The following is a 13,750-nucleotide window of genomic DNA, read 5'->3' as shown; positions in this document are numbered from 1 at the left end:
TGACAATTTTGTTTTTTCTTTGTGTTTCAAAGCATCCTTCTCTAATTGTAGGTGCAGTATGTATCTGATTATGTACGGTGTCATTGCTTGTGGAAGAATCCAGTTTTACTCCTGCAAGATTATTGGACATATTTTACAATTCTGACCTTAAAGTGGCTGTACACAGAATTCAGAACACATCGATTGTTTGCACGCGGCTCTCAACATGGCGGTGGCTATGCTAACAGTGCTAATACCACCGTAAACAGTCCTAAAACCGCCACCAGTGGGGACAGAGCTGACAGTGTAACCTGAGAGGGAACAGGCAGGTTGTTGTTATGTCTCTCTGACAACACAGTGGGTCGAGGAGGCGTTATTATTGATAATTGGTGTATGAGAGAGCAGCGGCAAGTAGGACGCACATGCACTAACATGCACACACAGTCGGACTGGCTACCACAGTAATTTGCTGTTTTTTGAAGAACTGAGAAGCTGTGATTCTCTGGTCAGGACAGCATTACTGCACTACATCATAACAACGTAAATGGTTGTTTACTGCTATATTAATGTTCTGAATGTCGTGTACAGCCCCTGGTCGATTAAATAACCATTAGTTTGAAAGAGAGTGAAAAATAATCCATTATCTACTATTTAAAGAGGGCATATAATGCTCATTTTCAGGTTCACGCTTCTACTAGAACATGTTTACACGCTTTAATGTTCATAAAATACACAATTATTCTCATAGAGTCTGTCTGTCTGAGACGCTTTGTTTTATCGCCTGTCCCTTTAAGAAAAAGCTCAGTCTGCTCTGGCTTTTTAAAAAAATATTGCGCGAGTTTAGGGCTCAGTCACACATGCAGAAAGTTAACATTGGAGAAGGTTTGGTTGTGGCGAGAAAGGATCCATCTCACATAAATATGGTGATAGGTTCTGATCTGAATGGTGTATTGAATCCCACAAAAAAAAGTTTTTTTTCACCGTTTGTGGGTTGGTAGGCACTCCAGATACCACAATATATGTATGCAAGAACTGAAAGAAGTTATTTTATCATGTGCTCTTTTTAATGCATAAAGCTGCAAAGGGTTTGATTTTTTTATGTCAGTGCTTTGGTTTCTGATGACACTTTTGATCGAAGTTTTCCTAATTTAAAGGACGCTGATACTTTGAATTCATGCATATTCATAAAATGCCATCATCATGTGGTTCAGTCATGTCTAACCAACAAATATTTAATACACTGTTCAATCATTTATCATTTCATTACTCCTCCGTCATCAGAGACCACGTTCACTGTTGCATCTTAATCAACACATTTGTGGAGATTTAATTTGTTATCCACGCCTCGTTAGCCTATATGGACGCCTATCACTCATGTTAGTCACACTTATAGTATACTATGTACTGTACACAATAACTGGGATAAAAACATGGCAGCATTGTGGGCTTTTTGTTCGAGTTTGAGTGTGAAATCACAACTGAATGTCTAAAATCTCTGCAGAATCTGGCACCACACCCACGTCTGCTTTATTAACCTAATTGCATAAATTTGCAACAGAATGCCTCAAGCTGGTACATCTTTTTCCTCTCATTGTACACGTTTCCAAATCAATCAAAAGTCATTTATTCCTCAAAAAGGGGAGTTTATTATCTTATAAATTATTCAGCATAATTTAGGATGATAATCCCACGTGGGCCTTTGACACGAGTCAAAGACTTTGTGCTCATCAAAGGAATAAAACAACCACATGATTCTGATAATTGACTTAAATTGATCGTCAAGATGAAGAAAAATATCTTTAATGTAAATTTAATGCTTTGCAGCGTTATCTGAATACTCTTTTCTTCACTGGAACTTTTTTTTCTTACTCCACATGTACAGTGGACACACTTGTTACTGTAAATAGATTTGTTTTTTATTCATCGTCTGCTATACATAGACCAACTTAATGCTTATTACTGTGCTCTGCCCCGTCTCATTATAAGCTCTCTGAAAGGAAGCTTTTATTTCTGGCTATAGAGGACCTCTTTGTTTACCAACATGATGTTTACTAAGAATAGGGAACTTAGTTAATAGGCTCATTTATTAAATTCGTACTGGACCATCATGCCACTTCCTCGTCACAAGACAAGGTTGCAGATGATAAAACTAAATTAAAAACTTCCTTTCAGTTAATGCTTTAATTTTGTGGTTTAATCATTTTACAAAATACTTCCGTTAAACTCTTCCTCTGCAGCTGTGAGATAATGAAAATAGACAAACCCTAAATCAGTTGCTTGAGATTATTTTCAAACTGAGAGACTGAAAGAAGTATGACAAACAGATTCCAGGTCATTAGGGCGATAGGTAGAGATGTCCATGAAGAGAACAGAAGATTGGAGCAGTGCAGACAGCAGGACTCCTGGAAAACGAGATGAGCAAAGCTCATTTCATTGTAATTATATGTGATCTGTCATGCACAATCTCAAACGTGCAGTAGTAATGGCCCGCAGCTCTGTAGAATCGTAGAGAAGTAGTATATATATACGGGTGAAGCAGTCACAAATTGCATTCAAGCTATGCAGGCATGCAAGATCACAAAATGTTCACTCTTAAAGGTGCAGTACAGGTAAAGGCAACATTTAACATGTAAAAGCTTGTAAAGATGCACTGTTTGAGGTGAGGCATTTCAGGTAAAAACACTAGTTTCATGCACTAGTCAATTGTGAGCAGTTGGGGAGAAATAACATCCAAAATACACATTTAGGTGTTAATTTTACTATTTTATCCATTTGTGTCTGCAGATTTTTCCTAAATTCACTGAAAGTTAGAATTAGATAATGACACATATGGATATTAAATCATAAAGTTTCATTTTTTTAAAGTTTTATAAAACTTGTAATACAATCAAATTTGGATTTTTATTTCTTCAGTGCTGGTTTTCAAAAAGGATATTACCACATGTGTTTTCAATGTGTGAACTGTAAAAATGTTAATTTCTTTCTTCTCAATTTCCCATTCAGCAAGTATTGCACTATTTTCTCAGACCTGTTAAATCAAGCAATATGTTAATGGAGTCTGGAATGTAACAGGACAGGTGGGTATGTTAAAAAACAAACTATAAGCCAAAAATCTCCAAACTTTCCAGCTTAATTTCATACTATAATCAGAAGTTTTTTTCAGAGGAGTTTGTTCAGACATCATTTATCGCCTGATTAAATAATTTTATTCCTTAAAACTAGCAAACTTTTTTGTTGTTTTTAGTGATAAAGAGGTCCAAAATCCCCTCTCTCAAAAACTTTGACTTTAATACTCACAATTCAAATTAACTTAAACCCATTTAATTTAAAACAGCAACAAAGTGCTGTACAATTGGAAAAATGGCAAGAAACCATAAAACATCATAGAGACAAAAACAACAACTAAGCTATAAAGGGCAAAACCATAGAAACACACAGTATAATGACCAGTTTAAAAAACCCAAACAGCTTGTCTCATCTTATAATGAACACTGAAGCCTGAAGTGGATCTGTGACCCACGAATCAGATGAAAACGGATTACTTAACCGCTGTGCAGTATCCATCCACTGAAAAATCGGTTTCTTTTTAATTAACTTTTTTATTTAAGTATTCACTCACTGAATCACTGGACTTTGTGAGAAACTCTGAAACTCTCTCCGTCTATTTGAGGTAGAAGAAAACTCTCCTGGTAATGTGCCATAAAACAACCTCTCTTTTTTTTTCCCGTAGTGCTTCAGATTTCCTGTGAAATCTGATTCAATGAGATTTATTTATGAACTGTAGAGGCCAGTAAAGACCTCTCACTGTCCTCTCACTGATCATCTTGTTTGTTTATGGAAATGTCTCAGTTAATTGGGACACCATGTAGGACCTTTAACCCTTAATAGGGCACTTATTGAAATACTTGCAAATTCCAAATTTCAACCCGAGAGAATATTGAAGGATATTACATACAGCCAGAATGTGTAAAAAAAAACCATACGGACCCGGGGAGGGGGGTTATATTTTGAGAAAAAAGTTTACGAGATTAAAGTGGGAAATCTACGAGAAAAACATGTGCAGATTTATGAGATTTAAAGTGGTGAATCTGCGAGAAAAAGTTTTTTCCCCCGCTATTTTCTTGTAAATCGGCGACTTTTTTCACGCAGATTTGCCACTTTAAATCTCTTAAATCTGCAACTTTTTTTCTTGTAGATTTGCCACTTTAATCTAGTAAATTTGCAAAGTCATTGAAGAAAAACTCTGTACGACTGTTTCTTGCAGATTTTTGTAGTACATTTTTCATTTTTACATTGGAGGTCAAGGTCAATAAAGTTAATTTCATTATATTATTATTATACTGATCGGTCAGATGTCATGGTGTCACCGTCTGTGACGTGGCCTGATCTTTGCTGATTAGCTGCAAGAAATCCATGGGGAACCCGCTTTGATATCCACTGAAGTTGCCAAATATAGTTCTTCGCCCGATAAAGGGTTAATGTTGTTTCGGTAGAGTTTGCAAGGTTAATGATTAAATGCATTTAACAATACTTTAAAACGTCATTAATCAGCATCAGCGATGTGTGTCGATACGAGCAATTCCTTTGCTGTGCATCATTCATGGGTCTTTCCCGATCACATCTGCTTCAGTATTCTGTCCGAGGTTTCGTCACTGCAGTGCAGCGTGCCAGAAGACTGTCAGTCACCGCACAGGAGCACTGGAGCACAGAGCATAATGCTTCCGGTGTAAACTCAAAACATGTGATCTGAGTCCAGGTTTGAATATTTCCCCAGGAATTCATCATAAATAAATTAGCGGTTTGCCAGAATTAGACTGTGGATAGAGGGTCTGTGGATGTGATGTGCCTGGGAGATTTATTCCTAGACTCAAGGACTTTCAAGGACTACAGTGGAAACTGAACTTTAATGTGTTAGCCTTGAATTTAGAAGATGTTATTTTGTGCAGCTCTGTTATAGTCCAACAGCTACTTATGCACTTCCATGTGTGCATTTGCTGATTATTGAATAATGGGACCTTGTATTATTCACTTAATCTAAACTTAATACAGCGAATATAAACCTTTTCTCTACATTTATCAACTAGCATAAAAAGAGGAAACAGTAAAGTAATAAAACCAGCCTCTTGTTTTTGCAGCCCTGCCAAATATCCCAAATTCTATTACAAATTAGGATCATAGCAGATTATTTAAAGCTATGCATGCAGGTAAAGGCAACATTTTAAACATGTAAACTGTCTTATAGTCTAATAATATGTAATGACGTACTTTTTGAGGTGAAGCACTTCAGGTAAAAACAGTTTTTTTCATGCACTAGTCAATTTTGAGTAGTTTGGTAAAAATAACATCCAAAATACACATTTAGGTCTTAATTCTACTATCTTATTTATTTGTGTCTGTAGATTTTTCCTAAATTCGCTAAAAGTTAGCAATGACTGCAAAATATCCCATATTCTATTACAAATTATGATCTTAGCAGCTACAGCATTATTAAACTTTTTATGGTTATGGTTATTTCCTTTTCACTAATTATTGCACTTCATTCACTGACTACTTATTGGACTTATATGAGTTCTATTTATTTTACTGAAGAGCTGTTAAAGTTTAATATCAGCTGAAATGAAAAGTCTTTACGTTATAATTTAAGATGACTCCTTTATGCTCCCAGATCTGTTTAACTGAGTAATATGTTAATTGAGTCTGGACCGATGCTGTTGTGACAGTGAACATGACACACAAAAAGAAAATACAAACAGGCATACCTGTCACTGGCAGCAGGAAATTAGTTTTTTTTCTATTTTAGTGGGTTTTCTTATGTTGAAAAACCAAAATATGTCCATTAATATTGGTGGTAATATTAAAATATATACATTTCCCATTCAGCAAGTATTGCACTATATTCTCAGATCTGTTAAATCAAGCAATATGCTAATGGAGTCTGGAATGTAATAGGACAGGTGGGTATGTTAAAAAAACATGTGATCCCCTGACGTCCCCACCTCTCCTCCAGCTACTCCAGCTAATGCATTTGATGTTAATTTCTTTCTTCTCAATCTCCTATTCAGCAGATATGCACTGTATTCCCAGATCTGTTAAATTGAGCAATATGTTAATGGAGTCTGGAATGTAGTAGGACAGGACAGGTTAAAAAAAACATATTTATACTATTTTTGGTGAGAAAAGGGTGTAATACACAATTTTTATTGCCGATTTGATCACCTTTATCTCCAGTGCTGGTTTTAAAAAGGATGTTGGCACTGTATGTAAATGTTTTTGTGTTATTACAGCCCCCCTGCTGAGTTATTTCAACATGTTAAAAAAAACCCACATATACAGTACAGTATACACCAATTTTGGTTTGAAAATAGTTTAATAAACAAGCCCAAGCTCCAGTGCTGATTTTTTAAAAGGGTGTTGGCACTGTATGTAAATGTTTTTGTGTGGTATTGAAGCCCCCCTCTGTCGAATTAGTTCAAGATCTCCTTCTGCGAGCAGCACATTATTTGACATGTGATCCCCTGACGTCCCCACCTCTCCTCCAGCTACTCCAGTTAATGCATTGAATGTTAATGTCTTTCTTCTCAATCTCCTATTCAGCAGATATTGCACTATGTTCACAGGTCTGTTAAATTGAGCAATATCTTAATGGGGTCTGGAACGTAGTAGGACAGGTCTGAAACATTAAAAAAACCCAATATACACTAATTTTGGTGTCAAAAGGGCTCAATAAATAAGACCTCAATCATTATTGCAAATTTAGGCCCCTTTATCTCCAGTGCTGGTCTTTTAAAAAGGTGTGTAAACTGTATGTAAATGTTTTTGTGTGATAGTAAAGCCCCCCTTTGTTGAATTAGTTCAAGATCTCCTTCTGAGAGCAGCACATTATTTGACATGTGATCCCCTGACGTCCCCACCTCTCCTCCAGCTACTCTAGCTAATGCATTTGATGTTAATTTCTTTCTTCTCAATCTCCTATTCAGCAGATATTGCACTATATTCCCAGATCTGTTAAATTGAGCAATATGTTAATGGAGTCTGGAATGTAGTAGGACAGGACAGGTTAAAAAAACAAACATATTTATACTATTTTTGGTGAGAAAAGGGTGTAATACACGATTTGTATTGCCGATTTGATCACCTTTATCTCCAGTGCTGGTTTTAAAAAGGATGTTGGCACTTTATGTAAATGTTTTTGTGTTATTAAAGCCCCTGCTGAGTTATTTCAACATCTCGTTATGAGAGCAGCACATTATTTGGCATGTGATCCCTGACGTCCCCACCTCTCCTCCAGCTATTCCAGTTAATGCATTGAATGTTAATTTCTCTCTTCCCAAAGGGCTCTCAGCCTCCACATTCTGCAATGGAAAACCCCATCTCATTTTGTTTGGAGACAGGGAGGTTTCTCTGATTTGTTACAGCTAACAAAACAACAGCTGTAATTGTACTGTAATATTGATCTGACACGGTCATGACCCACTGACTGCACACTTTACGTTGCACGCTGCTTTGTCCGAATACGCTGACCTGCAGTGAAATCCTTCTGGCTGCAGTTCAGCTTATTGTACAGCTTCAACTCGATGACTCTGATTTAATGCTAGATGATGTGAAAAAACAGAAGCTCTGCAAAGAAAAATCTCCTTTAAAGAGATCCTGGTGTGGCATGTGTGTCAGAACACACCCCCCTGGTGGGTGATTTTAGTTCCAATGTTTCATTTTCAGGATGTCAGTGCAGAGGTGGGTGGTAGAGCGGAGGTGTTCATGGTGAGGGAGCACATGGAGCGAAATTTTCCTGCCTAATGATGTGAACATACGTCGGCTGTGTGTTTACAAGCTAGACACCTGTCACACGAGTCCAGACACAGATAATGCAGGCGAGAGCAGATGCATGTAGAGGCAGAAATGTGTGCATGCACAATAAACCTGCAGCTTGTGTCTGAGCTTTATTTTGACACTCTAAATGTTTTATAACCTTTCCTTCTGCATGACTGACCCACAGACCCTGAGTCCCAGAGGAAGCGGACCGTGCAGAATGTCCTTGACCTCCGCCAGAATTTGGAGGATACCATGTCGAGTCTGCGGGGCTCCCAGCTTAGTCATAGGTAAGAGCATTATATCTGCATTTTACAATGGTTTATTGTTTCATAATTGTGTCTCTTGCACCACTGGCAAATATCACAGACACACCAACGACAGTGCATGTTTTGTTCATGAAATCTGTCTTTGATTTAAACGGAACAGAAACTCTGACGTGAACAAGCTTGTTGGATCGATACATAACACTGTGATCATGTGTAAACAGTTGTGCTGTGGCCACTTGGAAAGATGCCACCTGGAGCACATCTGGCTTCCATCCGTCTTAAATGGCCCGTCTCTGTTTCATGGTCATGACTTCATTCTAGGAATCTCTCTCTGTTTGGCTCTCGTCAGGAAAAAGGCCCAGGCAATAATTTGTTGCAACAACCACAACATAAGGCACTGGTGGAGAACAGGTCTTTCATTTTCATTTGGACATAAAGTTAAGATGTAATACCATGTGCACCATGACTATAGGCAGGGACAGCACACTGCTTATATCTCTTTAAATCTGCATTTATGGGAGTTTTTCTGTGTAATTTGAAAGAGACTCAGTTCTGCAGCTCTCTAAAGCTGTTCAGGCTCTTTTTCCTTACTATTACACTCACCTGCCACTTTATTAGGTACATTTTTTCAACTGCCTGTTAATGCAGATATCTAATCAGTCAATCACATGGCAGCAGCTCAATGCATTTAGGCATGTATGGTGAAGACGAGCTGCTGAAGGTCAAAGCGAGCATCAAAATGAGGAAGGACGGTGATTTAAGTGACTTTGAATGGGGCATGGTTGTTGGTGCCAGACGGGCAGAAACTGCTCATCTACTGGGATTTTCACGCACAATGGTCAGAAAAAGAGAAAATATCCAGTAAGCGACGGTTCTCTTGTTGTTGCCTGAGGTCAGAGGAGATTGATCAGACTGGTTGGAGATGACAGAGAGGCAACAGTAACTCAAATAACCACTCGGTACTATAAGGTCTGCAGGAGAGCATCTCTGAACACACAACATGTCAAACCTTGAAGCAGAAGTGGCCAGTGAGTGAACACTCCCCACATTAACATGTTTGCACGTTTCCTGCAAGAAAACGCTGATATAGCACCTGCCAAGCACTAAATGTCTGACTAGCTGGTGAAGAGAATTAAGCAAGCTGCAGATCTACTTGTTTTCACCAAAATCATATCTATAAGGCCATTAAAGCACCAGACTTAGATATTAATGTATTAGATGGCCAGAAACATGGTAATGGTGGAGCCTGCGATTCTTATTTAGGATATTTTTGTGTCGAATTCAGTGAATATGTCCTCGTAGTCTGCTAGCTGTCTTTTCTGTGAGTTTGGCTCAATAAATAGGAATCAAAGTGGCTCTGACCCACCTCACAGCAATATTCCAGTTATTTTCCTCCTTCCATGTCCTTGCTTATGAACAACTGAGCAACACTATGATTGAAAAATATTGCCTTGCCAACTTGGTCTAAAATGAAAGTCAAATGACCAAACAAATATTCTTTAAACTAAAAAAGTCACTTGGACAAACCCAGACCTGAGCCAAGGCCATTCCCTATTTCATGATGTTAACAAAATAAAAAATAATTTGATATCCACCTCTGTTATTTGGATCCACTCTAAAATGTCATGGTTTCTTCCTTGCTCCATGCTTCCCCCATCGACCAAGTGTAATGAAAACCTGGCCTGTAGTTTTTTTGTAATCCTGCAAACAAACAGACCCAACCTCCCTGGCGGAGGTAATTAATGTACATGTAATCAGTAACATAAAATTTGCTTGTCATCCCTCATTCAGCTCCATCCGTTATCTCGTATGTGAAATCTTGTGATTGCATAATTGAAATTAGCCAGACCTTGTTAATGGGTGCTTTAGAAGACGTCTCCCTCAGCAGAATGTAATCTTCAGACGTCTTTTAAACAAGCACTCTAAAAAAACACAGAACATTTCTGACTCACTTTCAGTACTGGAGTGGCACCAGTCGGCCTCCATATTGATGAATTATCCATCAGGAATGGATAAAAATACCCCCATGGTCGTAGTCATTGCAATATTTATTTGGCTGAGTTGGTGCATCTCGTTATGTAATCGACAGACACAAGAAGTGCTCACAGCCATCTGGAGGACGTTTCTAACCCTGACCCACTTTCAGGAGTGAAAAGGAAAACTTTCATATTCAGAATAATAGAAAGCAGTTCTGAATTCAGTATTGTTGTGCTGCAAGATGTCCTGGCCTAAAAATCATTTTCTAAAGACTCAAGAAAAAATATCTTTCTTTAGCAGAGATTAAAGCCCTGTTGGTAAGAGTGTGTGCATGTGGGTCAAGAGTTATGAAAACTCTTTTTACACAATAATGCAGAAAATGTTGCTTGGCGTAATTAAGAAATGGTGTAAGTTATTAATTTTGTATTCTTTTTTTTAGAAAATGGTCTGCAATTGGCTGAACCTGAAGAGTAATTATGTTTATTTAGCTATTTATTTTATTCCTATTTTTTTTCTCAATTTTCTTATCATTAATAGAATTGGCTAACAATATAATACATTGTTTACATAATGTAGAATAATATATAACAATGTTTAAAAAAAAGTAATATAGTGAATGTTTGAGAAAGGAGCTCTCTGGGTACATTTGCAGAGTGGTGAAAAAATCGGTGCACAATTCACATAAAAAAGTTTTTATTTTATTTGGGACCATAAAATTATTATTTCGGCCAACATATTGGTTATCAATTAATTTCCCTTCTAAAATCAGTATCGGCATTAGTTTCTAAAAAATCATGTATTGGTCAGGATCTAGAGCAGTGGTTCCCAACCTTTTTCTTGAGGGACCCACATTTTTACCATTGTATACTTTGGTTTTTAAAATAATAATCAGTGTTTCCCAAACCACAAGATGACGTCCTCAAATCTCTTGTTTTGTCCATAAACCAAAGAGATATTCAGTTATAAAGGAACAAAGAAACAAGAAATGTTCACAATGAAGAAGCTGAAATCAGAGAATTAGAACTTATTGTCTTTAATCGAATAATTGTTGCAGCTCTAGATGTTACACACACCCTTATTCTCGCGATATAGCCTTTATTTTTAAACTTTTCCATAGTGATTTTATTATTTAAATAAATGAATAAACGTTTAATGTAGCCCTTATTTAGTTGTTTTTGTCACACTAATGAATGCTAACTCATTTATATTTAACACATTACATTTATTACACCCCTTAAAATCAAGAGGGCTTCGTGACCCCCCCGTGGATCTTTGCCGCCCCCCCCCCCCCGGGGGGGTCGGGCCCCGCTGGTTGGGAACCACTGATCTAGAGATTACTCTAAAATCATAAATCATATCACATATCAATCACAGTATCGGTCACAAAAATCACAATTACATTACAGCCCTAACAGAAATATTTTTACTGTACTATGCTTTGTGTGTGGTGATGCACATCAAAGTCCTTGTTTTTTGTGAATGTAGTGAGTGTAGTGTAGAGACACAACTGTGTGTTAACAGACATATCAGGTCATTCTTCTCTTTGTCTTTGGGCTCTGGGAGGCCACATTTCTAGCTTTAGTCCCTGAAGACACAACTGTATCTGGGTCAACAGAGACTCAATGCCACTCTGTGTTTCTTTGAAGGACTTCTGACAGAAAGAGACAAATGTTTTTGCTGGTTTTCTGGTCTTATCATTTACACACTGTTGATTTTGTCTTTCCTTCTGGACGAGATTGTCAGCAAAATGCCTCAGGTATCTGAGGATAACCCACACTGACCATTTCCCATGTCAGTGGTGCATTAAGTACATTTACTCAAGTAATAATATTTACTATATTAATAATATATATAATAATAATAATAATATTTAAATATATTTACTTAATAAGACTATTTCCATTTATGTAACTTTATAATTCTACTCCACTACATTTAACTGCCAGCTTTAGTTATTTTTCAGGTCAAGATTTAACATAAAAAACATTATGAATAGTGATTAGACATAAAAATAAAAAATTTTTTACCCCATAACAGTATATTAAGTAGTTAAAATGAGTCCTACCTTGAGAAAATTGAAACGCTGCTTACATATTTGCATCAATAATACCGATATGGGATTTTTGAGACTGAGGTCAATACTGATTTTAGAAGGAAAATGTATCAGTAACTGATATGGTGGCTGATATAGTAATTTTTTGAGCTGGAATGAAAATAGACTTTTTTTATGTAGATTGTGCACAGATTTTCCACCACTCTGCAAATGTACCCAGAGAGACACTTTCTCAAACATAAAACTTTGTCAGCAAATTTTATAAATAACTGAGAAAATAGAGAATAAATAGGAAAAATGAAAAAGTACACACACACACACACACCAGATACTGATATTCCTTTGATAAGTCAACATCATACAATAACAACGGTCAGCCGATAAATCTGTTGGGCTCTAATCAATAACAATAATCCAATAATAAATTAAGAACATAGCCTACATAATATTTTGAATGGGTCCATTCTGCATAAAGAGTACTTTTAGTTGACTTTCACTTGTAGTGGAGTAATTTAGACATGTACTACCAACATGTACACAGTGTGGTATTAGTACTTTTACTTAAGAAAGGGATCTGAATACTTTTCCACCATCTCCTCGTGTGTCTGTGTAGCTGTATGGACAGCAGTAACGTGGGCTATGACAGCGATGAGACCAACGCTCGCAGCATATCCAGCCTGTCCAACCGCTCGTCTCCTCTCTCCTGGCGCCACGGCCAGTCCAGCCCTCGGCTTCAGGCGGGCGACGCCCCCTCCTCCACAGGTGGGGGGTACCAGGGGAGCAAGATCGGCTCCCATACCATGCCGGCTCGCTGCTCCAGCCGCCTCAACAGCACGTCTCGTATCGAGCTCATCGAAGGCCTGGATGATACCGACCTCAAGTCTGGTTACCTGAGCGACAGCGACCTGCAGGGGAAGAGTCTGCCGGACGATGACGACGACAACCTGGCTAATGGGTAAGAGGACATGACAACATGAACCAATCAGTGAGCTGCATCATGCTCTCTGTCCTTTAGGTCCACCTTGTGACTTTGAAAAGGTCAGTTAGAAGGCGGTGTCAGATTACATTTAACTCACAGTGAACAACAAGCTGATTGGTGTCCTGCTGTGTTCACTGGTCAGTGTTTCATGCTGCATTTCAGTAAAACAAGGCAAGCAGTGGTGGTAAAAGCATTCAGATCCCTTACTTAAAAGTACTAATAGCACACTGTGAAATTACTCCACTACAAGTAAAAGTCCTGCATTCAAAACTTACTTGGGTAAAAGTATTGTCATCAAAATGGACTTAAAGTATCAAAAGTAAAAGTACTCATTATGCAGAATGGACCCACTCAAATTGTAAAAAATATTCAGAGTGGCAGAAATGGGGCATACCAGCATCGCTGCTGGTATGAATTGTTTCGAGAAATATTCCGAAGGGGTATTTTTGTGTCATTTATTTGTCACACCCCCAATGTGCAAAGGCTTTTGTAAGGTCAAGTATCATAATACTTCATTGTTTTGCATGCCCATGTCTATAATGCATTAAAAACATACTTATAATACAACAAGGGTGAGATTAGCCTGACCTATAATCACAGTATAATACATTACAACAGTGACAGTAACAGAAATCATTTTAAATTTTAAATTATTTACAGCTATGACAATTTTACATTATGATCCTT

The 13,750-nt window shown here is 37.6% G+C and overlaps 1 protein-coding gene across 3 annotated transcripts in view; it reads left to right on the top strand.

Annotated features, from left to right (window-relative positions):
- The window catches only part of nav1b (neuron navigator 1b), a 90,056-nt gene that overhangs the window by 33,492 nt on the left and 42,814 nt on the right, over positions 1–13,750 (top strand). For all 3 annotated transcript variants that reach the window (XM_059328913.1, XM_059328912.1, XM_059328914.1), the window contains 2 exons: positions 7,973–8,075; positions 12,698–13,039. In XM_059328913.1, coding sequence (XP_059184896.1) covers positions 7,973–8,075; positions 12,698–13,039 — 445 coding nt within the window. The remainder of the gene's footprint in view (positions 1–7,972; positions 8,076–12,697; positions 13,040–13,750) is intronic.

Source organism: Centropristis striata, chromosome 3, assembly GCF_030273125.1.
Source record: "Centropristis striata isolate RG_2023a ecotype Rhode Island chromosome 3, C.striata_1.0, whole genome shotgun sequence".
In the NCBI taxonomy this organism is placed as follows: Eukaryota; Metazoa; Chordata; class Actinopteri; order Perciformes; family Serranidae; genus Centropristis; species Centropristis striata.
Note: the sequence above shows the minus strand (reverse complement) of the source record. Positions and strands in the feature narration are given on the sequence as shown.